The sequence below is a fragment of the Myripristis murdjan genome, chromosome 1 (genome assembly GCF_902150065.1).
Source record: "Myripristis murdjan chromosome 1, fMyrMur1.1, whole genome shotgun sequence".
Lineage (NCBI taxonomy): Eukaryota > Metazoa > Chordata > Actinopteri > Holocentriformes > Holocentridae > Myripristis > Myripristis murdjan.
In genome coordinates this window covers 10,019,941-10,047,816 of record NC_043980.1, presented here as the reverse complement: position 1 = coordinate 10,047,816, position 27,876 = coordinate 10,019,941, and the positions used below count along the sequence as shown (strand labels likewise).

The 27,876-nt window shown below is 41.6% G+C and overlaps 2 protein-coding genes across 2 annotated transcripts in view; both read left to right on the top strand.

The window, feature by feature from the left end:
- LOC115363799 (extracellular serine/threonine protein kinase FAM20C-like) overlaps positions 1-27,876 on the top strand; it is a 40,956-nt gene that overhangs the window by 10,622 nt on the left and 2,458 nt on the right. The gene's annotated exons all lie outside the window — the stretch shown is intronic.
- dnhd1 (dynein heavy chain domain 1) lies at positions 121-27,876 on the top strand. Its single transcript, XM_030045108.1, has 43 exons — positions 121-524; positions 614-808; positions 1,077-1,280; positions 1,379-1,491; positions 1,728-1,882; positions 2,128-2,382; positions 3,019-3,162; positions 3,474-3,582; positions 3,858-4,090; positions 4,465-4,708; positions 5,836-5,993; positions 6,987-7,112; positions 7,273-7,549; positions 8,027-8,154; positions 8,281-8,479; positions 8,568-8,659; positions 8,950-9,160; positions 9,512-9,637; positions 9,808-9,905; positions 10,244-13,289; positions 13,382-13,511; positions 13,687-13,852; positions 14,058-14,340; positions 14,447-16,238; positions 16,745-16,847; positions 17,334-17,466; positions 17,730-17,907; positions 18,417-18,519; positions 19,096-19,224; positions 19,912-20,103; positions 20,287-20,718; positions 20,987-21,407; positions 21,876-21,974; positions 22,117-22,293; positions 22,928-23,106; positions 23,399-24,442; positions 24,538-24,712; positions 24,857-24,940; positions 25,540-25,765; positions 26,155-26,246; positions 26,331-26,480; positions 26,735-27,360; positions 27,460-27,876. The coding sequence occupies exons 1-43, from the start codon at positions 121-123 to the stop codon at positions 27,874-27,876; spliced, it is 13,848 nt and encodes a 4,615-aa protein (XP_029900968.1).

Below are 27,876 nucleotides of genomic sequence, written 5' to 3'. Positions count from 1 at the left end.
TATATATTTTTTTTTTTTCATTCCACAGAAATTCTGATCCAAGTCTTAGTGAAGATTGGCAGGATGAAGTTTCTATATGTACTGAAAACTGGCTGATGGTATTCAGAAGTAATCAGCAGCATGTTTGCTGCCACAGTGGAGGAAAGAAACCATGATGAAACCTCTCAGACCAGTGCCAAGCACAACACAATGCCAAGATCTAAGGTTAAGAAGAAGGCCCATCCTGCAATGGCCAGTGGCACCTCGTCACTGACTTTACCACCACTATTCCTGGAGCCACCTTCTTTCTCGGCAGGTTTTGTGTGCAAGCCCCTCTCTGGTTGCACACCCATCCCTCAGAATCACCGCTCTGACACTCCTTTATCAGTGGTGGAGCTCCCTCGTCTTATAGCCAAAGTTGGCCCAGAGAGGGCCATAAATAACGCAAAATGGTTAGAGGGACCTCGTCTGATGGCCTCAGCATTAGGCACTGACATCCCTGTCAAAACTAATGAGGTGTCAGTTAAGGAGTCAGCAGTACAGAGGTACACAGAATACTTACCAACACTGATCTGAACCCTGAACATTTTAGCCCAGGACAGGAAAAATTCTCACTCACTGTTAACCTTATCAGTCTTGCAGATAAAGATGACAGCAAGAAAATCCCATGTAAAGACAAAAAAATTAAGACTGGGAAAGATGGAAAAGGGGCCAAGCAAAGTAAAGATCCTCTCACTGGCACAGAAGTGGTTGAAATCTTTGCTGAGAGACAGCACCTGGGAGAAATAGAGTTTTACTACCTAAAGGAAGCAGGTGGTGACCATTACAGGTAGATATTTCATTAAGATTATTTATTGTCATTCAGTTTGGAACTCTCATAATTTTCCTGTATATGTGGATAATGCTGCTTGAACACACGTAGTTATAGCATATTAACTATACAGTGTATGCAGAATGTAGTCTATCCATATAATTTTGTACATTGTGCTACACCTATTTGCAACAGTGTCACCAGTACATTTTCTTTCCTTGACAATAAAGTGATTCCAAAACATATAATTTCTAATACACTCTCTGTTTTCTTCTCTTTCCTCAAGACCCTATGACCTGCGAGTGGTCCATCCCAGTAAAGCTGGCTCCGAGCACTACATCTTCAGCCCTTGCACTGTTCTGCATGTGACAGAGAGGGGATATGGTGGACTTGTCACTCTGGAAGAGTGGCACAGAGAGTCTCTGCTGTGGACAGCTTTGCAGAACATCCCATTTTTCAGGAACTACAGAGTTAGAAAAGCATTCATCAGGTAAATGATCATTCACTGCATTCTCTGTCTTGCTCATCTCTGAACTGTGAATGTTTTATCTGTACACTTTGCCTATTTTGTGTGTTTTTCTGTTCCAGGTGGCACATGAATGTGCGCAGGATTGTTTTCCAGCACAGGTGTAAGAATCTGCAGGATGTGCTGCTTATAGCCGTGCCTCAGTTCAGAAATGCGCTTCTTCTGTTTACCAGGTGTTTTATATCAAATTCCCAGTCTTGAATCATAGTTATAGCACTAATATTGCCTGAGCACTGGCACTTTACTAGCAAGTGATGCTCTATGAGTGATGCCTGCCTCTAGAGATTGGTGTAATACTTAAAGAACTATCAGACTAACTTAACAGTCTTTGCAACACTTAACCTGTAGGTAAAGTGTTGCAATAATTTTGAATACAGATGGGATTATCTAACAGTCTTATTTTTCGCAGAGTAATTGAAGAACTGAAAGGGATGCACTGGCTGCCTCAGGATGAATCAAGGACCTACACACTACTGGAATTTAAGAGTGTGCTGAAAAGCAACAATCAGGAGTGTGTGAGAATTTTTGAGAAGTTAATACAGTATCGCACTGCCATCCTAAATGAGGTACCATGAAATTTTCCTGAAATATATTAAACTATTAAATATGTACCATATCCAATATTAAACTTAAGGATGAAACTTCGCATGAGGGTATTATATAAGAAAAGAATTAGGAGGTGATCGATTTTTAATTTTATATGTGGTATAATTTGGCCATGTTTTTTTTCAAAACACATGCTTGTAAAAACAGTGTTACTGTAGAAGCCTGCTTATGCTTTTGCTAAGTCCTTGGTGCTCTTTTGTCCCAGGTGAGGGAGCAAAGCTATACAGCACACCAGGAGCTGCAGTTGTGCACTGACTCCTCCAAAAAAACAGATGAATACAACCAACCCATTCACCTTCAGCTGGCTCACCAGCAGGGCCTGAGGAAAGAGCTGGCCCGGGCTGAGGGCGCGCTGCAGAAGCTGGGCAACTTGGCTGCTCTCATCAATCAAATGACTGTGCAGAGCCTTGTCATGATCACCCAACAAGACGTCACCTCTTTCCTCAACCATGTTATGAAGGTGACAGGGGAGCATTCTTAGGCAAGACCTAAGATTTTTGCTCTTTCTTATATGTAATATGATTAAGATGCAATAAAAGTGAATCTGAATCTGAATCTGAATGTAGCAGATCCCCACAGCAATGTGACCTGTACCACTAGAGGAAATGGGAAATTACAGAAGACAATATGAGTTTCTATATTCTCATCATGTGGGTGGGGGTTTCTTGTGGGTGTTTTGGTTTTCTTGCACACCCATAGACATGAATGTGTGTGAGTGTGTTTGTCTGTGTATTAGCCCTGTGATGGACTGGTGACATGTCCAGGGTGATTCTCTGCCTTCCACCCAATCCATGCAAGGGTAGGCTTCTGGCTCTCCAGGGCCCTTAAAAGGAATTAGTGAAAAAAAAGTATGAAAAAAGAATGAATGGATGGATAGTCTTGCCAGTTTTTTTAATCCAAATCTTTGCACTAGAGCTGTAACTGCTAAAAGTGAGGAACCCAAACAATAAGAGAGCTCAGCTATATAATACCATAAATGAAGCAGCAAAGAATTTCAGGAACACGGAATTAATTGAATGTTGTGGATTGTAATTTTTTCATGTGACATGTTCATGTTATTTCCATGTTATTTTTCCTTGATTGTTATGTTTAATAGAGAGGGAAACCTCAGCAGTGCTGTCTTTTCCAAACCAAGCTGATCTTCAGTGCAGATGGTCATCTGACTCTGGACCCACCAGTTCATCTGTTCCAGGGAGTGGTGAGCGAAGCAATCCGGACTGTTGGTGACTCTGCAATTCAGGTGACTCAAACATTTACATATTTTTGAAAAAAAAATTGTGTGTGGCCTACAAGGGCCTTTTATGGTGTGGGCACTGCGCGGTGGTTATGTCACTGGAAATGTGTGTCTCAGATTTGGGATAATTTGGACTTGTTATATTGAATATCTTACTTGCACCCTGCTAGTTGTTAATATGCCAAATAATTTTGATTTTAGTTAGGTATGTAGTCTCATGTGCATACTAATGTGCAAGCGATACTTGTACCTTATAATGTCTTGACCATGAACTCATCATCTAACCTCATCACGACTGCCTGGTTACCCTTTGGTAGATGTCTGACAGTTGCGGTTTGTTCCTGGACACAAACAACAGTGGGGCATCCAGCACCTTCATCTCTGGTTCTGTGCAGGACTTAACCCCTGACCTCAGCCTCACCACAGGTAAGATGTGGTAGTTTGAGGTTGTTGTTGAGTTTCATCTTACTCCTTATTTGGCTTCTCTCTGTTCATTTAGAAAAATAGTGAATGGGTTTCATAGGTTCCAGGCGCTTGAAAGTTGCTGTACCCCAAATCAGATCTGTATTTCAATTCAAGTAAAAACACAAAAGCCACCAAGATTCGATTTTAAGAATTCTAGTTTCTAGAATTTCTAGAATTCTAAGAGTGCATAGTTTAGCAGGTAATCAGACTTGACTTGTATACTGTCTTTATTCCAGGGCAGAGTAAGGATGACGATGAGATGACTGGTGTTAGAGGGTTTTTCTGCAGGGGACAGCTCAGAGACCAATCAGCTCGCTGGCTTGTGTTTCCAAAGCTGACCCCTCTCAAGCTGCAGGGCCGGAGGCTGCAAGGCTGCTACTATCCCCTGGACAAGAGTCAGCTGGAGTGGCAGATGAGCATCAATGACATGTCAAAACAAGTTGAGGAAGAGCAAGCCAAGATGATGCAGGCAAATTTTTCTCTCAGATTTCATACTCAGCAAATCTTAGTCTTATTCTAGGATGAGACATTTTCCATAATGCATTTATGTTCCTGAAAACTCTGTGAAGAGTCTGCTCCGGCATGCTAGGGATCAAATGTGTTGAGATGAAACTAATCAGGCTCAGTTATCATTTACAGCATTACAACATAAATTGTGCATGCAGCTTTTATTTTAAGATGAATTATTTTCATCACAAAACACTGGTGAGCTCTGTTGCAGCTGGATTTGCCCCTGAAACAGCTTTTTTTAATGTGAAAGAACTGAACATCCATGAGAGAAATGCATCAGTCCATTAAAAGTGATCCATGGCCTGTGTTCAATTGTCTCTTGTTTCTGAATAGGAAGCTCAATCAGAGATCCAGCACCTGTGTGATGAGTACATGTGGTTGGTGGACATCCATTCTTTCACTGCCCAGTGGAGCTCAGCCTCTTTGGAATCCATTAAGGGGCAGCCTGCTTTATTCTATGAGGAACACATTAAGAAGCTGCGCCACTGGATTGAAAGGATCCACACGCTGCCCCCATCAGTCTCTGCCTGCAACCAACTATTCAGCATCAACTGCTCACACATCCAGGATGATCTAGGTATGCATGCATCTGGGTCATGGCAGAAAAATAATTAACGTATTAACGTATTATGGTATACAAGTGTATTTAGAAATCCTGATGGTTTGATTTTCAATACTGTCAAAAATATGGACGTTCCTTTTTCTATTAAACTGATACAGAGATGCTGTATTGAGGTGATGTATTGTAGTGCACAGCATGCACCACCAGAGTTCAGTCTGTTCAGTACAAAAAAAGAAAAAAAAACTCTGCCTCTGTTTGGGAGTATTTTAGTTTTAGTTCAGATGATAAAGGTGAGCCAGCCCACATAGTATGATTTTATTCAACTGCCAGTCTACCACCAACAGCCGCACATCATCACCTGTTCAAGCCACTGGTGTGTCAGTATCTGTGGCAGCAATAATTGCCATCAGGTCCTCCAGCAAGTATGCTGAATCTATGGAAGAGGAGTGCGTTTTTCCTATCTATTTAATATTCTGTGGGCCATAAGTATTTAAACCCAGAAAGACTTGTCTAAGTAGGCTAATTGCATATCAGACACACAGCACTGTAGGCTAGACAATGTCATACATGCTAGAATGACTTCTATCACCAGCAGCTAAGCTTTTATATGATGATATATACCTCATAGATATATATCAGAATTTTCTGTATTTTACAACGTATTCCTAAGTATTTATTACCTTAGAATGTAGTTTTTACTTGTTTTTCTCTATTGTATGGTCACCTCTCCACAGCAAGTTAAACTGCAGTGGAAACCAGGCTTTCAACAACATTAGAGTTTGTCTTACCTGAATTCCAATATTAACAACAGGAGAAATAAAATGTTTAGGTCATGCAAAGGCTCAAACATAATTACAATAAGCTGCAGAAAAGTCATAGAACTGTACATCAGTGCCACAGTGGGAACCCTGACCCTTAGACAAAGTTGGAAGATCTGGGCTGGAAAGATGAATATGAAATGTTCTGTACTCCAGGTAGAAGTCTTCAAGTAGAAGATTGTGGTTGCACTGGGCAGCTCCCAGGTCTGAATGTGTGAACCTGTACAAAGCAGTGTGTGAGACAGGATGTTCCTCAAAGTCAGGTGATCATTTGAGCAATGTGAGACTTACAGTACTTTGTGGTCTTTGCCTTTGATTCCCCAGGACGACGGCTGAAATTCATCGAGGAAGAAGTGTTAAAACAGCTAGTTGAGCAAATGAAACGGCACTCAGAGAGCTTAATATCACAAATGAAGAAGGCTACTTCTGAACTCAAGACAGAACCCCTACACTTCCGTGACTTTGCAAAATATGCTTCCAAGGTAAAGAATCTGTTTACCCTTATGTATTTGCATATTTAAGAAATAAAACCATAACAGAAAAAAGAGAAAAAGCGAGAAAAAAGCAACTATAAGCTGCCAATTGCCGACCCAAGACCCTAAACCCAATTGTAGACTAGAATGCAATCTGATTTCCTCTGTGTGATCCTGACAAAGGTGGCAGTTGAAAAATTACATATGTTCCAGTTTGTTGCAGAGGTGTGTCACAACTGAGAGATATTGCTTCCCTTTAGGTTTGCCCAGACTGATGTTTTTGACATAGTTTCTCTGTAATTTAATTCTTCATCTCAAGCATTTGGCTCTGTTTGAGCTTATGTGTTTTTGATTACATTGTGCACAAAGATCTCATGGTACACAGTGTATTGTAATGTGTAATGCTCTTTTGAATGAGCACCAATAAGTGTGTAATTGATCAGTTGGCAAGTGGACAAGTGCAATCTTATTAGTAATGGCCTGTTAAACACCTACAAAATCAACATTCAAGTCAAGTGAAAATTTAGGGTTTGGTTTGATTTTAACCTGTTCCCTTTAGTCAGAAGTCTGTTTCTACAGCCTGTAGGAAAAAGTCCATTGGCTACTGAGGTGAATATTTTTCCCTTACTTTGCTCCGAGATTTGCTTCTGAACTTTAAATGACGAAGAATGATGAACCTTCAGTTGGTGTCAACCATCATGATGCTTTTGGGCTGCAAATTCAGCTACACCATATATGGCTATGTCTGATAAATGTACATTTTCACACATGAAGAAAAGGGTGTTTATTATTAATTGGCATTATTTAAGGGCATAAGGTCAAGAAACTCAGTTTAAATAAATAGCCATATAAACTTTCAGTTCAGTTTTCCATGACAGCAGTATCCACTGGAGCCTTGAGTAACCTCTAGGCCAGGAGGGGTTGTCTGCATAAACTAATTCATTGTAGGTATAGTAAAATGGGAAGATTGATAGAAACTCATTTTTTTTGCTTCTTCTACAGGTTAGGCATGGTGAGAAAATTTTGGCTGACACGCAACACCATTTAGAGTACGTCCGTTCCCTCCGGCACACCATTTGCATTAACTATAGGAGTATGACTGAACAGGAGGTGACTTTGGAAGAGCAGGTCTGTAGGCACAATGTGAAAATGATGCCATTAATAACCACATTATGACTCAATTTCATGCATCATTTCTGAACATTATAGTGGAACTGTTTACTCACATTTCCACTCTGTGTGCTGCAGCGTTTGTGTTTGTGTGCCTCTATTTGTGTTCTGTATTTAGATGCTGAGCTTGTGGGATTGCTATGGCCCTGTCTTGAAGCAAGCAGAGGACATTGTGTGCCAGTGTCTTCCTTCAGCAGCAGAAACAGTGGACCGAATGTGCTTGTCTTTGGTCTGTGCACTAGACAAAGTGGTTTCAAATGCGACGTCCGGACCCTTCCTTGACCCTGCGCAGAATGCTAACGAGATGTTCTCTAAACTTAACATCATGTGTAAGCAGGTGCATGCCGTAAGTGCAAAGCTGAAAGAGCTCAGTGCAACCAGTGAAAACCTTAGAGGTGAGCTAGTAGGAAACTGTTTAATTGAACACATGATTTGTTTTTCTTTTTTTCTTTTCTTTTTTTTTTTTTTTAAGTTCCACTGATTGTGACAAATCTGAAAACCAGTGTTTCCAGGCTTAGAAAAGTTTTGCGAAATGACATATACAAGAGGTTTGGAAATGTCATGGTAAATTGTTGAGATTTTTTTCATCTTTAAGTATTATTTCAGTTTTACATAGGCCTGTCGATGGTCAAACCTGGCCACGGGTAGAACAAAATTCTTTCAAATTACAGGACCAACACAACACCCATATTCTTGCAACACAAAAGGAAAACAAAAAGATCAACTCTGAGAAATATCTTGAAAACATATTTTTGTCTTGGAGTGGTCATGGACAATAATCATAACATTTTTTACAATAATGTTTGACAAAAATATTTTTAATCTGTCTCATCCTCATCATCAGGCCAATATGTCTCATTGCCTCACATTAGGAGATCCATTGGATTTAACTGTTGTGACAATAGCCATTCAGAAGATTGAAGCCCGCAAGGAACTGTGGAAATTGAAGACTCAGTACTCAACTTGGATATATGAGTGGAGGCAGTTGGTCTTCAGCAAGGCAAGTTATATGAAAACATTTTGACAAGGTGACAAAGGTGACTTTGGCAAGAGGGCAATGATTTTGTTTGTCTGTGAATGCATTTTCATACTGATTCTACAAATCTTTTGAAATGTAAATTTTCAGTTTGTGGTGTCACAAGCTCAAGAGAAAGTTGATATGTGGCAGCAGCAGGCTATATCTCTGACAAGGACTATACCTACCCATGATGCAGTGCTGCAGGAGACTCTAAGTATGCTGGAATCCTTTAGTTGTCATCTTGCTGTCATGGACAAACTATGGAGCCCCACACTGAAATATAAACACCGGAGAACCATATTCCAAGGTCAGAGACTGCATTGTGTTATTAACACATGGAAGTTGTGTAATGCTCAGTATATCTAAAATGATGAAAACATATTTTTTTCTGGCAGACATGGGTCTAATCTATGTTCCAGAGATGACGCTGACTGTTGCTGAGCTGATGTCTAAACAGCTTGTAAATTATGAAAAACAAATTAACAAGGTGAGAACAGGAGAGAAGTGATATATTGGGCATTTAAGAGCTATGAGCATGAGTAGCACTGAAATAACCAGGAAGCAAAAAGACCACAAAAAAACATTAAAATTATCTATTTAAATGTTTACTGGTGACAAGATGTTCATCTGTGCAGCAATGCTCAGGCAACTGTGCAATGTTGCCAGGTATTGTTGACAAGACATTTGCCTTACACATTATGGCCCATAAGGCTCTTGTCAATTACATTATATGTTGATATTTTATTGATTTAATATGCCTATATTTTACTCTTTCAGATGTGCAGAGAAGCAGAGGCAGAAAGGGACATGGAAGAGGCCTTTCGGAAGCTTCAGCAAGAATGGGAAGCCAGGCTCTTCCAACTGGATAAGTTCACTGTCTCTGTGTGGCATGGATCGGCACTCACACAAAAACCCTCAGATGACACAGTTTCAAACCACCAAACTGCTAGTCAGCACTCCAGTGGTGGTGCTACACTCACCGTCAGTGGTGAGACTGAATTTTCAGATTAATGAAACAGATATAGTCATTACAAAATCAGTTTTCTGAACTGTTATGGCACTTAAAAGTTAAGTTAGGCAGCAGAAGTTGCAAGAAATTGTCTTGTTAGCTCGTTAGCTGATTTAGAGACACTATTGTTGTGTTACAGTACTAATTTGGTTCCATTATATAACATTCCAAAAAGGCATTTCCTGTGGGATTAAGTGCAGCATAGATGCAGAGTGTATGCATGAAAGGGGACATGTACAATGGGTATTGCTTTAAGCTGTGCATTAGCAGCGTGCAAGTTATTATGCGTTCAAGTTACTGCGATCTGCTAATATGTGTTGTGTGTATCAGGTCTTGAGATGCTCCTTGTTGAGACAGAAGACAGTTTGATGACTCTGAAGAACATGATGATTTCCCCATACAGTTCTGAGTTCAGATCTGAGGTGGAAAACTGGATGCAGTTGTTACAAGAACTTGGTAATGTTGATATGCATAAAAAAAATTACAGATATAAAGAGTATGAGATCAAGTTTATTATGATGAAATGATGTTAAATTTTTACTTTCAAGTGCATAAATGAAGCGAACTTCCTTTGCTTGTAATTTTACATTGCTTTTTCTTTTTGCTTTCCTTTTCAAATGTCATAGATAAACTGCTTGATCTGTTTGAAAGATGCCAACAAACATGGATCTTCCTGGTCAAGATGTTTGATGAAACATCTATTAGTTCTCAGATGGTGGAACTGGTATGTTTCAGTAGTAAGTTCATAAATGTTTAAGGAAAACAGTATCTTGGTGAAGACGTCTTGTGGTCAAGTGCTTGACAATAAAAACTAGACACATAGAGCTGTTTAAAGCCGCAATTCTTGCGTTATTTAGCTGTATAAATTTTACACATTGAAATTTTATTTGTGAATGGAAATTTAACATGTATTTACATTCACAGGCCATTATAAACACAATTAAGGGTCTGATTTCTTTGCAGTGCTTACAAATATTACCTATGAAGAAGTTTGCTGTGTATTTCTAAGGATAAAGCAAAGATTTAAAATTGGATTAATGTTCATTTTTCTCTTTTTCATAGGTGGAAAGGTTCAATCCTGTCAGTGAGACATTCAAGGAGATAATTCACTCTATATCAATTGACCCTTATGTGCTGAACTTTGTTCATTCCAAGAGGACTGATGACCAATTCCATGGTAAAAGCCTTAGCCTGATTCTCATTAATAGTCTGTCCACAATGGAGGCTATTTCCAGCCAAATGATGTATTTCCTGGATGCACCTCGCTGTGAGTTCCCTAGACTCTGCTTCTTGAGTGACAAGGAAGTTATTAAACTACTTGCCACGCACCCTACGCCGTCTGCCCTGCTGCCCTTTGTGCGCAAATGCTTTAAAGGAGTGCGCTGGTTTGAAGTGGACAATGAAATGCCAAATGATACAACAAATCTAAACAGATATGGGAGTACATCTAATACCCACTTTCAGATGAAGGTGCTGGGGGTGTTTGGCAGCTTCAACGAGCACATTACCTTTCTTTGTCCGTTAGAATCAAATGTCAACTCCTTGGTATGGCTGAGTGTCTTGGAGAAGGAGTTACAGAAGACCATGATACAGCTCATGAAACAATGTGGTGCTGATGCTAAAGGGAGGGGAGATGTGCTGCCTATGTTGAATCTACTGTCTGAATATCCTCTTCAATGTGTGCTAGTGGCTGAGGAAGTGGCATGGCACAGTGCAGTTCTAAAAGTTTACCATGCATCCAGCCCTGTGAGATGGAGCCATTTTAAAACATGCATCTCTGCAAAACTGAAAAACCTGTGCCAGTCCATAAGGGATACAATCAAAGGCATCAGTTCTAAATCTGTGGTTTCTAACCGCATGATGATGTGCCTGCGTGCTTTGGTGCAACTTACAATGAAACATGCACAGCAGCTATCACGGCTCATGAAGATACAGAGTGACCTGGAGTCATCCTTTGAGTGGTTAAGTTTGATGAAGTATCATATAAATTTAGACATTCAGAGTCTGAATGTTAGTGACCATCCTGCATGTTATGTGGACATCCTTGGGTATCAACTCCCATATGGTTATGAGTACTTGGGTCCGGAGGATTGGAATATGACAAATACCCCCACCACAGACAGGGCAATACTTGGGATTCTCCTGGCTCTGACCAGCTACCGATGTGGGTTTGTGAGTGGACCTTGTATGTCAGGAAAGAGAAAGACTGTGGTCCAATTAGGAAGAGCCCTGGGTCGTCAGGTTGTGATTTTAAAGTGTTGCACGAGCTTGAATCCTGGTGTTCTCCAGCAGATGCTGTTTGGTGCCCTCCAGACTGGAGCGTGGCTTATTCTGGACTCTGTGGACTTGCTAGCACAGGGGGTCCTGTCATTACTGGGACAGCACCTAGCAGACATTCACCAGTCCTTCTCTTTACTGAAGAATAACAAGGAGCAAAGACTGCATGTGGAGTCAAAGAACAGGGCAAGTGATGCATTCAAGGATTGCAGAAACAGTGCTGACCCAGACTACCAGATTGTACTTGCAGGGAAAAGTATTTCTGCTAACCTAAGCTATGGATGTGTTATCATTTCATCTAAAGGGCATGCAGCTGACGTACCAGAAAGTCTGCGTGCAGCAACCAGACCCATTGCATTAACCCATCCAGATTACAAGATCATTGCTGAGGTAATGCTGGCTTCCTTTGGTTTTTCAGATGCCATGTTTTTAGGTCGACGTCTGGTGTCCCTCTTTAGCCTGGCCAAAGATTCTCTCTGTCTGCCTGAATTCATCAGTGAAGCCCAGAACAGCTGGCTTGTTGTATTAAAAAATGTCATCACTATTGCCAGTATATACTTGCAGCAAATTATCTGGCAGCAAGAAGTATTAGTTGAAGATGAAGTGTTGGCTGAGGAACACAAGGATCCCAGGTCTCCACCCACTGTGTCTGACAAAGTCCCAGAGCGAGATGATGACAAAGTTGCAAAGCCCTCTAGGTCCATGCACAGCAGTAAATGTAATTCCATTATACAGGGAATAATGGAGGAGAAAGCCATTATAAAATCAGTTTTATATGTCATATTACCTGCTATTCGTGAGCCCAAGAAAGCTTCCCTATTCCACACCATTTTCAAGGAAACATTCCCTCTGGCGAGCCAATTTCCTTCTCTCCAGCAATATATTGAGGAGGAGGAACAGAACCTGCTTAAAGATGCAGTTACAGAAGAGCTAAAGAAAACAGGGTTTCACTCTGACACACAAATCATTTGCAGTGCCCTCACACTCTACCAGGCCTTCAAATTCTCACAGGCAGTTCTGCTTATAGGTCCCTCAGGGAGTGGAAAGACAACTTGTTACCGTGCTCTGGCTGGGGCAGTTTGTAGTCTGGCTGCCCGGGCAACAGAAGATGTATTTGATCACGACAGTACAACAAAAGGAGACACCCCACAGAAAGAGCCTCACATTATTATTTCAACCTGGAGCTCTGTTGACACTTTGGTAATATTTCCCAATGCCATGTCCCATGAGGAGGTCTTTGGGGGCTTCTGTAAAGAGAGAGGGTGGCAGGATGGAACTATTACAAAAGTGCTGAAAAATTCAGAGCGATGCAGAAATAAGAGTAAAAATAAGACTCCAAAAGAGAGGTGGCTGGTGATGGACGGAGAGCCTCTGGGGCAGCCTGGCTGGTTGGACCACTTCACTACACTCTGCTGTCCTGAGGGTTCATCTCTGTGCCTGTCTTCTGGCAAAAGACCTTTCCAATCAGAGCTAAAGTTACTGGTGGAGATTACAGACCTCAGTGATGCAAGCCCTTCTGCAGTGTCCCGTTGCAACCTTGTATATTTCACTGGAAATGATCTGTGGAAGTCTGTGTGGAGAAGTGAAATGGAAGCTCTTTCTAGTGAACACACAGTGAATCCAGAAACCTTGAAGATGTGGAGCCGTCTAGCTGAGGATCTTTTCTGCAGAACACTCAGTTTGCTTAGTCACAATGCTCTAATCTCTGCAGTGCACATTGATGTGTATGGACTGCAAGAAATCATGTCATTCATTAGGATCCTAAATGCCCTCCTAGAGCATTTTGGGAAGGAGGAGGCAGAAGCTACATTGAAACCGGCAGACAAAACAGGTATTATAAACATACTCGTTAATGTAAAGACTGGTTAATTAAGGTTATGATAGATAACTTTTCTGACGACCCTCTGTGCTACCAATTCTCAGATATGCCTCAACATGGAGCCCACATGCCAGACACAGCTGCCAAAATTGCTTCCACTCAGCAAGAGCTGCAGGCCAGGAACATTTTTCTGGTGGCCTATATTTGGGGATTTGGGGGACACTTGCATCCTCGGTAAGGGAATGATTGTGTAATTGTTATATTTTTATGTAGCCACAAATTTTGGCCTTAGTATACTAATTACATTATTTGTGTCAGAATATCAGTTCTTTTTCACTTAAAGATTAAAGAAATTCACATCAGTAACAATGTACTGATACTGCATGTTTGTTATGTGTCTTAACTTCAGCCACTGGCCACAATTTGACGTGCTAGCCCGGCAGTTGCTGTCTGATAGCCGAGACAGAGTTGAGATTCCAGGTGAAGGAACCGTGTTCGAGCACTTTTTTAATATCAGCGACATGCATTTTTCCAGGAGTAAGAACACACAGTGGGCCAATCCTAAAATTCCCAAGGTTTGTCCTCAAAGTAAATTAAGCCTGTGTAAACTCTAAACAACTAAACAACTACCTTTTAGAACTTGCTAATGTTACAGCATTATTATGACCCATGCACTAGTCCAAATTCTGTTTTTCTTAAATTTGAAATATGTAAAATGTAATGTAATGCTGATTGGTGTATTACAATATTTAACTAAGTTCCCTTTGTATATTTATGTAGTATGAGAAATACAGTTACCTTCTGGACCTCATGTTAGAGGCCAATCAACCAGTGTTGCTCGCCGGAGAGGCTGGCTCGGGGAAAACCACTCTGTGCAAGTCCTTGCTGAGTTATCAAAGGCCACACATTACCCTGCCTGTCAGTCGACTCCTGAACTCCCAGGTCCTGCGCAGTGTTCTGGATAACTTGGGCTGCTGGAGAAGCTGTCAACCTGCCATGGATGCCAGGAACAAACCATTGAGTCTGTTTCTGTTTGTGGATGATTTGCATGAAGCCCCCTGTGGTGAGTTAGAATATATTAATGTGCAATTTGGTATGATGAAAAGTAAAATTAATTTTTATAGTGCAAAGCTTTTTTGGCTAATATTTTTCTTTTTTTCTGTGGATAGATGTCTTTGGGAAGACGTCAGAAGCTCTAGAGACACTACGACAAAGTATTTCAAAAGGAGGGATTCTAACATTCAATACCTATCATTTCAAGTTATTGAACTCAGGAAACATCAGTTACATGGCTACCTGCCGTACCTTTGGTCTGAGTAATCACAGCAATAATGTGATATCCTCCCGCCTCTCCCGCCTGTTCTCCATCTTTGTCCTGCCCAGTGTGTCTGCTGAAGTTCTGTTCTCTATGCACTCTCCTTGGCTAAAACTCTGGCTCAAAAAAATACCATTTGTGCCGAATTATGTGGATATGGCAAGTTGTATTATCAGTGCAACTCAACATCTGTATCATGCAGTTTGTGAACAGTTCCAGCCTACTTTTCAAAGACCACATTTTGTATTCTCCCACCATGATTTACAGAAGGTGTTTCAGGGCATGTGCCTATGGCAGCCTCACAACCAAAACACACAGCTACTTCAGGAGAATGCCAGCCCCACAACAAATCTTTCCAAGCCTGCAGTAACAGGCTTTTCCCCAGCCAAACCACAGCCTGCAGCTAGTGTACTTAAAATAGCCCATCTATGGATGCACGAATGCCTGCGGACCTTTGGTGATAGGCTGTGCTCACAGGATGAAAGCACAACTCTGGTGTCACTGATAACCAAGGTATCAATAACATACTATGGAAGTAAATTAGTTGGTAATCCCCAGCCTGTCAATTTAGAAGGCCCTCCCATGACCTTTTCACTTCCCACAGAAACAGCAGACACTCCTAAGCCAACCAGTGAGAGCCCAGGTACACCAAACAGAGAGCTGAGTTGTGGGCCCTCACCCTCACATTTGTCTACCAAAAATGCTGTGCCTCTGACATCCCCAAAAGAAGAAGAGGAATACTCCAGAATGTCCGATAGACCAAACAGCTCAGGCTCTAGCCCCTTTTCTAGCCCCATTTCCACCCCTGAAAATGAAGACACACGAAGTGTGAAGAATGAAGTAAAGACAGTGGTGAATAATAATAAATTGACCCTACAAGATGTGAGCTCGTGCAGAGTCTTACCCCCTTCTCCACCAAAAGAGCCTAAACCAGGCAGCTGGTCAGAATGGAAGAGAGACCATAAGTTGACTGAACCATCCCTGCAGACTGATGGCTCCCCCGTCCTGCCATCACAGCTTCTTCAGCACACAGGGGAAACCATGGATATGCTTGTATATGGTCCTGAACTCTCTGAGTCAGTCACCTCAATGGATGAGCAACACAATTTCAAATGTAGCTCTAATTATGAGGAGCAAGACCTGGATCTACTTGTGCGGCAGCTGTCTGCTACTGTGAACCAGAAAGGGGAAGACATAGAGACTGATGATAACTACAACATTACATTCAGTTACATTGTACACAGACAGAGGATGTGTCAGCTTTTGCATATCCTCAGGGCTTTGCTCATACCTGGAGGTCACGGAGTCCTGTTTGGGTCAGCTAGAGGCACAGGTCGTAAAACCACCGTGCGTTTGGCTGCCTCTCTTATGGGCTACCAGTTGATGGAGATACATCCTGGTAATGAAAATAAGTTGCATGAAATCCTAAAGGAGGCTGGAACTCAAACTAGAGTGAAAGGCACTAATGTCATAATACTGGCTCATGAGAAAATCAGCCAGTCTGTCAGAGAGGAACTACTGGTGGCAATGGCCCATCGAACATGCCCAGGACTCTATTCAGATGATGAGCTGACAAGCTTCATCCCCAAAATTAATGCTCTGAGAAACTCAAGAAGACCTCACATGGACAATCAGATCCTCGAGAAGTAAGTGGAGGAATTCTAGTTGATCAGTTGCCACACATGCTAGACTGACACATTATTTAGACTCTAAATAATGTGTCAGTCTAGCGTGTCAGTCTCTAAGTCTCTAAATTTTAGAGACTTAGATACCACAGATAGTGGGTATTAACAATCTCTCTCATCAAACTGTATTAACTGAATGATCAGGCCTATGAATATGTGATACTAATGTGACTTAGCCCAGGCAAATAGTTTTTGGTTGTTTTGACAAGAAAGGGTTCATAAGATAGGCCCCACAACAAATATCAGAACAGAATAGAGGGCTCTGTCAGTTTAATGCACTTACATAACTTGAATGACTCACAAACAACTGTAATATTCAAATATAGCTTTATGGATGGTGATCTAAAATCACACAACAGTGGGACATTGGGACAAATTTGATTGGTTCAAGAGAATATTTAAGAGAGAAAATGTTTGAAAATATTTGTATATCATAAAGTCTTGTGTTTCTGTTCCGTCTGACAAAGGTACTTGAGCCACTTCCACAGAAATGTCCATGTGTTCCTGTTGCTGCCTCTCACCATGTCAGACAGTACTGACATACCTGACAAAAACACACTGGGCTGGAATGTAAGTTTTTTTTTCCCCATTCAAATACAATTGTATGACTTTTTCCTTTTTTGGAACTGTACTTTTTCCTCCTTGTCAATGAAGATATCCATTCATGTTGCCCTTTGTCAAAGCACTTATAGCCCTCTTTATGGTTGCATTAAAAAGGAAAGAAAAAAACATTAGCATGCAAAATATAACAATGTCTTAAAAATAGTTCACTTTTAAATTTGAGCCATCTGGCTGTAAGTGGTGTAATGGGCATATGTACAACTCTTTAATACAAAAGGGTTTAATGCCCTGAAGACAGAACACAGTCAAACATGCCTTTTAAGTTTGATGCTAAAGTGCATTTAATTTATTGTATATTTAAACATTTATGTTCGTGGGTTCTACATAGGGGATTTTTACCTTTTATATTTACTTCTGAAAATGGGTTGATACAATACTATACTGCATTACAATAGTAATGGTAATACTGATACTGACTCATCCCTTCTGATTCAGGCACACATAACAAAGGCCTTGAGCCTCAGCTGCTGTGTGGAGGTGTACCAGGCTTGGTCGAGACAGTCTCTAATGGAAGCTGCTGCTCACTGCTTCAATACCAATCATCACAAACCTGAGTCAGACAGCCAAAGTTAGTTCATTCCTGTTTCATTTCCATAGATTATGCAATATGAATTTGTCTACATGTAAGAAAAGCCATCATATGCTATTTGGTGTAACCTTTTATTCTAACTGCACTTGACAGAACGTTAAACATGGTTCAGACCAATAAAAGTAACACTTTTAATTTAGACTATACATTTTGACAGACATATATTTATGCAAGTATAAATTCCTGGTTGTGGTAAGATGCTTTTTTTTTTTTTTTTTTTTTTTATCATGCAGTGGCAAAAGACGGCTTAGAGGCCAGCCTGGCCCTGGCTATGGCATGCATCCATCAGTCTGCATGTAGATATGCTTCTGTCATTCTAAGAGCAGAGCCTTTCAGCCCTGAGACATATATGGAGTTCATTGCTCTCTTCTTTTACCTCTTCAACCACCTCCATAAGCAGGGACTGAGCGAGGCCAACAGGTAAGCTGCAGAGCTAAAGCACTTTACGGTCTTTTGGGCAAATATAAACAAATCATCTACAGTAGGTAAGACAACTCAGCAAAGCCATGAGTGATTAGCCTACCACTGTAAGATAAAACAAGTGTAGTATCAGTTTTGTCTCTGTTTGTCTAGTATTTAGTGTGGTAGAGGGCATATTGTAATGCTTTCGAGAGAACACTGAGTCGAACTATCTTTTAGAGTACATTGAATATATCGTTTTTTGAAGTGGTAGCATGAACTGCAGTGAACACAATAGCTCTGCACACTGAGCTAAAACTACTGCCAATGTTCTTGTGCCACAATGTTAAGCTTATCAAAGGTGATGTGCAGTATATTACATTTTTCTAAGGCTGGGTTAGAAACTTAAGTGGTATAGGTACAGCACAATACTATGAGGTATAACAGGTAGCAGAATGCTTTATATTAAGAGAACGCCCCTTGTCACAAAACAGAAGTCCACATAGTAATCCAGTTATTTCATTTTTCAGAGTTGCAGCTGTCCTTGCTAGATTGGATGTGATGACCAACACAGCTGCACAGTACAAACAGGACTGCAAACAACTGCAAGAAACAGTTGCAGACACACAGCAGGTAGTGTAGAGCAATTCAGAAGCTAAAATCAGGATCACCATTTTGTATGTTTTGTGGAGCAATTCAGCATGTAAAATTAGGATCACCGCTTTGACCGTTTGAATTTTGTGAACATGGCAAAAGTTAAGATTAAGGTTAACAATCAAAATAACAGTTTTGATTCTATTCAGCAAGAGGCTATTTTCACAACCATGTCGGTGCTAACCAGCTTTGTATACATGATATCCTGGTGTGTTACACCAGGATGAGTATGTGGCTTAAAAACTGTTTCTGCATCAAAATCTATCACTGAATTCAAACTGAGGAAATCTTGAACAACACCATTTCGTTTTTTGCAGCCAAATGCTGAAGAATAGAAAACACCCAATAGAAAACACCCCTGCACATATACTGCAATTGATATTGTACTTTCATTATTCAGAGATGATGCTGTGTATATTCATTTTAGAAAGACATTACCTGAAGTTTAGTTGTCAGTAAAGCATGTCCTTGAAATTCACAACAGTTTTATTGTAGTGATTACAAAAGTATAAATTTGTATTGATGCTGTTGTGATGTTCCTCTTCTGACCTGCAGTGTAAGGAAGAGCTCCTTAAAGCTGTGGATGCTGAGCGAAGGTTTCTTGAGGAAGCTCGACAGAATTGTGTTATAGAGGAGAACAAGCTGAACGAGCTGGAAGAGAGAATTTGTCATAGTCAGCACCAGGTAAACATGTACTGCAAAGAAACAGGATGATGCTCACATCTAACAGCCATTGTTAATTTTTTATTAATATGGTTCTGTCTGCAGAAATTACAAATTGTAAACAATGGATAAATTGGTAACACTTTACAATAAGAGTACAATAGTTAACGTTAGTTAACGTTAGTTAATGCCGTAATGGTTAATTAACTGTTAGTTAATGATTATTATGGCATTTAGTAATGTTAATAATATCTACAATAACCCTTAAATAATATATAAATTAATACCTTAGCATGAACAGCATTTAGTACATGATTCTTAGACACATTAGTTAACGGTTAGTTAACTGTTACTTAATGTTTATTACCTGTTACTTAATGTTTATAACGGCATTAACTAACGTTAATTGTTGTTCTCTTATTGTAAAGTGTTACCAATAAATCAATACTTGCATGTAATTTAATTGAACTCCATTGCCTGTGAACACACCATGTAAAAATCTTATGACAAAATATGACCACAAGAGAGAAAAGAAATGAGAGAATTAAAATAAATTCTGAAATCATATTTCAGCATATCATCTTCTCAAAGTCTTTTAAAGTGTTCAGATTTTGGCTGGTCACATCACTTTAAGGAGTTTGGAGCATTTCAAGGAAATGTCATGGAAAATTAACTTGATGTTTTTTATTTTTATTTTACCTCCACCAGGTGACTACTTTGTTTCTGTCAGGCCTTAAAATTCTTGAGTGCCTAAGTGCAGCTGACCTGGAGGAGGTGCGCCACTACAGGGATCCACCTGATGGGGTGGTTAAAATCATGGATGCCATTTGCCTACTTTTCAATCATCCACCCAGCTGGGAGAGTGCTAAACAGCTTCTTGGGCAATCCAACTTACTCCAGGTGTGTGATTTATATTGAAAAAAATCATTTAGACATACCTTTCTTGATACCATGCTAAACTAAAAACATTCAGTGTTGTCTGGCCAGTTCATCTAGAAATGTACCAATTGCTCTATGTGTATTAGGTTGGTAGCATTGTCTTTTTTAATTAAAGTAGCTGTTTCATATTTTGTATTTTCCTAGGAGTTTGAGTTCTTTGATCGCCACAGGCTGACTAATCACCAGCTGCAGCAGCTGGGCCAAATAATTGACAGCCCTCAGTTTGTGCCAGAATCTGTGCGAGAAGTAAGCAAAGCCTGTGAGTCCCTGTGCCGATGGGTACGGGCAGTGTATGAGTGCTCCTGCTTGGAACGCTACATGTTCTCCCGGGAAGCCAGTAAGGAGCACTTGGAGGCGCAAGCTGTGGATGTGCGTAGCTCTCTGCACTTTGCCAGGCTGCAGGAGGAGCTGGTGGGCCAGCTTCTAGAGGACAAGAAGCTCCAGCTCCAGTTTGTCCAGGAGATGCTGGAGGAGCTGCTGATAAACCTGCATAGAGCTGAGAGCTTAGACAGACAGGCTGATGTTGCTGTCAGTCAAATGAAGAGACATATCACAGACTGGAAGGCTGCTGCTAAGGTAAAACAGCATTTACATTTATATTGCAGGTGTCATGCTAAGAGGTGCTGTATCTCCCTTTCTGGGCAAGTCCCTCCTCAGGTTTGAACTCTGGGCTGGATCCAAATCTTGCCACTGGTGGAAGTATTAGATTATCTTTCATAGAGACCCGAGTTAAAGCATTGTCTACTTTATTTCTTGCATTGGAATCTATTTTTTGAAACAATCAAGGAGTTGCTTGTTATTATAACTTTTTAAATGAATGTGATATTCTCCCTTTTCCCTCCAGGAGGCAGAGTTGAATAACCAAACTGCACCAGGAGATGCTCTTATCCTCGCTGCAAGCATTGCTTATTTGGGTCCTTTTGGACCTGACATACGCACAGAACTATTGCACAAGTGGAGGGTGCTATGTCAGACAGGAAGCATTAACATGAACCCTGAGGACCCCAGAACCTCCTTGTTTACAGACTCTGAGCCTGCACCCCCTGACTGCCCTCCCAGTGTTTCCATCCCTGTGGCTGAGAAGCTTCAGTCAGCCATGGCTCGGGCAGTAGGTGTGGACCAGTGGCAGGTCCAGGACATAAATGCCAGGGTGGTGGTGAAGCTGCTGCTGTGGGGTTACAGAAGTCCCTGTGTTCAGCGCTGGCCTCTGCTGGCAAATGCCCAGCATCATGCAGTGCTCAGCTCTCAGAGTTGGCTTATTACAGGTAGGCCCTTAGATCTATAAAGCATCTGGAATGAGAAATGCCCACTTGTTAACCCTGGTGATTGGGCTAACATCCATTTTTACCCAAGCCCCTTTCCTCTAGCGCTCAAGCAAAATTTCTACATAAGTGGGTACATGGATTGTTGAATCAGAATCTACGGCATACCATTTGTTTACATTACACTTTAGGCTTTTAGCTGATTAGGTATTCACGATTAGTGCAATGATAGAATAGGCTTAACTGCATAGATAGCCAGTACTGGAAGCGGCAAGGAGTGCAAAAGTCAAAGCCACAGTGCTCAGAAAATAGCTTTAACAAATATCTTCGTCACCAGCCAGGAGGATATTTGATCATTTAAGCCCACTGGCTGTTGTAGTGTGTTGGCTCCAAGATAGGAGCCAAGTTGTTCTGAATATGGTTGAAAAGCATGAAAGCAGCAAAGCATAACCATAAACATCAACTGTGCAGGAAGGAATACCAAGCTTGGAAATGAAACTGATTATGGAGTGGTGGTTTGTGCTGATGACCCAGAGCTACTGGACAAGTTGGACCAGGCAGCTGAGATAGGTGAGTTAAAAAGATTGGCACACTAGGGTGCCAATATTATGTTATTTGCTTACATATGATATTGTAGTTACTGTTAACATCAGTAACTTCATTATGCATTATTTGTCTTCCTTATCCTCACTTTCCAATTTTATTCTTGTAGGTTTGAGGGTGCTGGTAACTCACGTGGAGCGTGCCGTCCCCAGTCCACAGTTTCTGAGCAGATTGGTTTGCCCTTCTGCAAGTTTTCTCCCAGAATTCATACAGCCTGTCCAGCCCACCCACCCAGAGTTCTGCCTCTTCCTCAGCACCCATCTGCCTGTCCAGCTGCTTAACAGTGGTAAGGAGAGATTAAGAGAGGCAACATAAATATACAGTGGTAGGCACTGAGGTTTTCAGACATTGGATTTTTTCTGTTACCACTGCATTATTTTCCAAAGCAGCCAACTCTTTACTAAACTTTACTAAAAACTAAATACATTTTTGGAACTTTGTTAACCTGTAATGATTTGTGTGGTCTCCTTATGTATTTTTCTTCTTTTGCTGTCTTTGCTGTCTTTGCTGCCAACATGCTTTAACAAGATTACAACCAATGTCATAGCAGCACAGTGAACAGACTATATAGATCACTTCAATTATAGTGAAGTTCCAAGATGCAATATCAACCATATAGAAAATGCGACCCCCACCCTTAGCACAAGATTTAAATAAATCATAATTTAATTGTAAAGAAGTCAGCAACATAAGTCCTTGAATGGAAAAAAGTTTGACACTTCAGCAGACCAGATCATCTTGACCTTGAAGATAATGAATGGTTGACTAAATGTCAGCAAAGGAGTTTTTCTAAAATGAATATATGCAGCATTAATATATAAAGTAGCAACACTTCATAGATTTATGTAAGTACATGCATTAGCTGTATGTGCTATCTGAAAGCATGACTTACTCTTGGTGTGTCTGTACTTATTCTTTAGAAATCCACCCATCCATCTTGGCTCAGGTGCGAGTGGTTGACCTCTCTCTAAGCTCAGCGGAGATCCAGGAGCTGATGCTGACACAGCTGCTGCAGGCTGAGTGCATGGAGCTGCTGATTCAGCACTCACTGGTCCAGAATGACAAGCAATTACTGCAGGACAAACTGGTCAAAGAGGAGGTGATGAGACCAGCATCTAGCATCATACTGAGCATTTAATATTCTTGTCACTTTAGTGTCATATGATATAGTGAAGTAGAGCAGTGTGTTTCTTAATACACCTTTCACCTTGATCTGTGGCTAAAACAATAAACATCTGGCCTCATCAGATTGAAACATGATGTAGTGCTTTCATGCAACACTGCTGACAGAAAATTATATAATTAAGTGTAGTCATTATAGTGTAACTGTATAATAGTAAGTGTCATCATTTGCTGTTGTTTATAGTCATTTTACATCACTTTTCTTTTAGGCCTCTCTAATGGACTACATCCATCAGTCCATCACCCCACTGCTGCAGGACTCTGATTTTCTCCCTCGCGTGGTTGTTTGTCAGGAAACAATGAAGAATTTGGAGGATGGGATCCAGCTGCTGAATGTGGAGCTGGAGCACCAAAAGGCCTGGCTGGCTGGGTTCAGCGGAGTAGCAAAGCTGGCTGCTGATCTCTATCAGGCCCTAGAGGAGGTGGCCCGAGTCTCCCCTGTCTACTTCTTCTCCTTGAGTGGCTTCATTGCAGTAATGCGCACAGCCTTCTTTGTGCAGTGCAGGCCAGATATGTCCTGTATCCGTCTGAAAGTGCCAGACTGTATAATATCAGAAATCACTCATAGAATGATAACTACCCTACTGGCCCAGTACCGGCCTTGCCTCTTCCAGAACCATGCCACCCTTCTGAAGCTGCGAGTGTCTGTGGCTCTGCTCCAGTACAACAAGCTCTGCTCTGAGGCTGAGAGGATGGCCTTTCTCAGAGGCCTCCAAGACATTGATTTCCCTTTATTTGAAGTCAGACCCTACTCCCCTTCTCCCACCATCCCACATCCCGTCACATCCCAGCATGCTCTGCCTAGCTGGATATCCCCTCATGTCCACCCAGAGCTCCTGTGTTTGGAGAAGATCCCAGCCTTCAGAGGGCTGATTGCCTCATTGGCAACCTCCCCCGAACAGTGGCAGGAGTACCTGCGCTTCCCCTCCTCCACTGTGGCAGGGTCCGTTCCCTGTTGTTCTCACTCCCATCTGTCTTTGCTGCAGCGGGCCATCCTCTGGAAGACCATGGTACCTGACTGCCTAGAGGGAGTGGCTGAAGCCATGGCTGCCTGCCACCTTGGCCTTTCTGGGCAGACAGCAGGGCCTGAGGTTCCTCACATGGGGAACCCAGAGGCCCTCTCCCAGCTCCTTGTCAGGCATGAAGGACCCATCATTATTACGTTGCCCAGTCCAGGCACAGAGAAGTGGACAAGCATACAGCCGTTTCACTTGATACAACAACTGACTCACTACCACACAGACACGAAGGGGGTAACATGTATTTGATTTATTCATTTCAATTGAATGGCTGTAAACATTGTACATCTGTGTACATCTGTGTATTTTTAAATGGCTGTTTTATTTAGTTTCAGGTGAAAGTTATTTCATTTGGAGCTACTTTTGAGAACGAGGTAATCCTCTCAGCACTGGACAGTGCTGTTGAAGAAGGCCATTGGCTGGTTTTTAACAACTGCCACCTGTTGGAACAATGGGATGATAAAGTTTTGTTTCATCTCAATCGGCTGACCTCCTCTTCAAAAGGTTTGTTGTCCATAAACATTCAGTGTAAGGTGTATTTGAATTAGTCAGTATTAATGCAAACAGATATTTAAACAATAGCACTATTTTTTCATACTTTATGTCTCACACTCTCAGATGTGGATGCAGGGGAGGGGCTCATGACAGCAGCACCATGCACAAGTATCCAGGTTCACCCACGCTTCCGACTGTGGTTTATAACTCGAGGATATACACCACGTTCCATACCTGGTAGGTCTGTTCCGTTGCCATTAATATGCTCCCTCCCTCCCTCTCTCCCTCTCCAGGTGAGCCACCATAGCTTGGAGATGAACCAGTCTCCCCTTTTCAGTACTCATTTCAGATATTAATCTCTCTAATATAGTCTGTTCTGTCTGATGCATGGCTTTACGCAAATAAAATACACACCCTATTTGTCTGGGGTCAGTGCACAAAAATGATACTGATATCCTCCATTTTTGTACATGGAGGTGACTGGACATACTTAAATTGTGCATTTTACTATTAGCAGATTTCACAGATAGCAATACCCCATAATAGCTCAATATATAATATCCCATCGTAGTATTTAAGCTGACACATTCCCAGCAACAGTCGCCAGTCGTGTGTAATGAACATCCTCTAGTGATGGTGTTTTTAATATAATGTTATATTTTTGAACATTTCCAATTGTAATTTTACTGTAGTTTATATATTTTTTTTATTTATGTAGTTTAGTTAGTATTTATGTACTTCATAGCATAGTCAAGTATCAATAAATGCAAACATCTTTGTCTCCTTTTTCTTCTTTTCTTCTCATCATTACTTCCATTATGATTAATGTTGAACAGTCGCAGTGCGAATGTGTGCCCTGCCTCTGGTCTGTGACTCCCCCTGGGATGTGAAGGAGGAGCTGAGCTGCTCTCTGCAGCAGGTGGTGTCCCTCTTCCAGTCTGAATCGCTGTTGGACGTAATGTCTGATGACATGGAGCCCCTCCTCCGCTGTGCCATCTTGCACTCTGTTTTACTGCAAAGACAGAGATACATGTTTTTAGGCCAGGGGAACATCTATCGCTGGTGAGAAAATAGCCTCGTGTATTTAGCTTCATCCATTCTCCCATTCATTTATTAAAACCTTTTGAAACGTCTAATTGATCTGGTGATGAAATTCAGAGCTGTGTAACTTGTTTCATCCCAAAATATTTATTTATTTGCCCATGTCACATCTACTTAAAGGTAAGCAAAGTAAATTAGAAACTCATAACATGTTTCTCAGCAATATTAGTTTTACATATCTAATATAGTTAATAAATTATGTTAAATTATGAGCTTTAATGTCATGTAAGCAACCGTCTGTCATGTAAGCAAACGTTTTTGAGTTTTAGGTTCATGTTACTCAAATTGTGAGTATGTGGTTTTGGAAGGAGACAGTGTAAATGTGTGTGTGTTTTGTTCCTCTTCTGAAGGACTCAGGAAGACCTGCTGACTTTGGTTGATGCACACATTCGCATTGTGAGTCTCTGCCATAACAAGACCAAAGCTCTTGAGTACATAGCAGGTGAGGTTGCACTAACAGATTAAACTTAATCCTTCTACTCCAGTTGCTGCATTATGCTTTGACCTCACTGCTTTTCATCCATAGTCAATCTGGTGCATGGTGGCCATGTGTCAGACTCTGCAGACATGGAGGTGATGAAGAGTGTTGCCGAGGTCTGCCTCAGTGCGTTGTCACACCTCTGGGGGAGTGGGCCACATGTCCTCTCTGATGTCATCAGCAACCCTGGCCACTTGGGTAGTCAAACAACTTTCTAGTCATACGTTGTTGGCTGTACATCTTGCAAGCTCAGTGATTGTACAGTCCAGAAATTGTATGCACCTTACATTTTAAACATTTAGCTGAAGCACTTGTCTACAGCAAATTACAAATGAGTGTAGACATAGAATGAGCTTAAATTACTAAATTGAGTGACATTGATCTATTTTGTGCAAATAAGACTTTGGTGACAAATGCTGTGTTATTGTCACTTCATTATTTTGTGTCCACAGATTTGTCAGGACTACTACAGGTCCTGAAACACCGTGTTCAGGGCTTAGGTGACATCAGTGACCCCCTGGTTCTGGGCTTCAGTGCTAGCCTGGCAGCCAAGATAGTCAAAATCAATGGCCACTTGCTGAACATGCTACTGCAGGATTCTCAGTCACCTCTTGGAAAAGTCAGGCGCTCCAGCAGTGAGCTGAAGCACCCTGCCACACTGCCAGATTACTGCCAGGCTAGAGAGAGACTGCAGGCTCTCAAGAGTTTCCTCGCACACAAGAATGAAAGTGCACTCGTGAATGCAGGAGCCGATTCTCACGGGCCCCTACGGGACTTCCTCCTGGCTGAGTGGGATGATCTCATTGATTTGGTGTCCTCGCTCCTTTCACAGCTTCATCAGCCCATGGAGTGCACTACACCAGCCTTCACCTCCCTCCTCAGGCTCACTAACCTGTCACGCTTGGAGAGGAGCGCAGAGCTGCTCAGTGCTTATCTCAGTGATGACACAACTACAGATCCACCAGCTGCCTACCGACTCTCTGCTTTCAGAAATGCCAGAGGCTTTCTGGTGGCAGTGAAGAGAGAGGCTGCTCGGGTGAAACACAGATATCTCAGTGATATTGCTCTGCATTTCCAGGTAAAGCAAGAAATCCAGTTGATCAAGATGATAAATTTCTTTAACTAACCCCTGCAGGCTGTGCTGGATGATAACTGATGTTGCCTCCGCTCCTGACAGGTTCTGAATGGTGTTACATTACCGGCCTCTCCTTCTCCGAGCTGTGTGTATTTGTGTGGCCTGGAGCTGAGAGGGGCACTGTGGGATACACAGCTTGGAGCCCTGCAGGACACACTCTCTCCCCTGCCATGCTCACTGCCCCTGCTTTGTGTCAGGGCTCATGCTATGAGCACGGATACCTCGTGGTGTAAAACCTCACGGTTGAAAAATGCTGACACTCTGAAAGACTCAGGTCCTCCTCCGTCTAGTGACCCTGAATTACCAGTATACCAGTGTCCACTTTATCTGGATGGAGAGTGGGAGAGTGGAGACTGGGGACTGGCCGATGCTAACATCATCACCAGGGTTCCTCTTCTTGCTAAGATAAATCTTGCATTGTGTAGCTTGAGAAGGGTGAGGCTAGTGAGTACTCTCTGA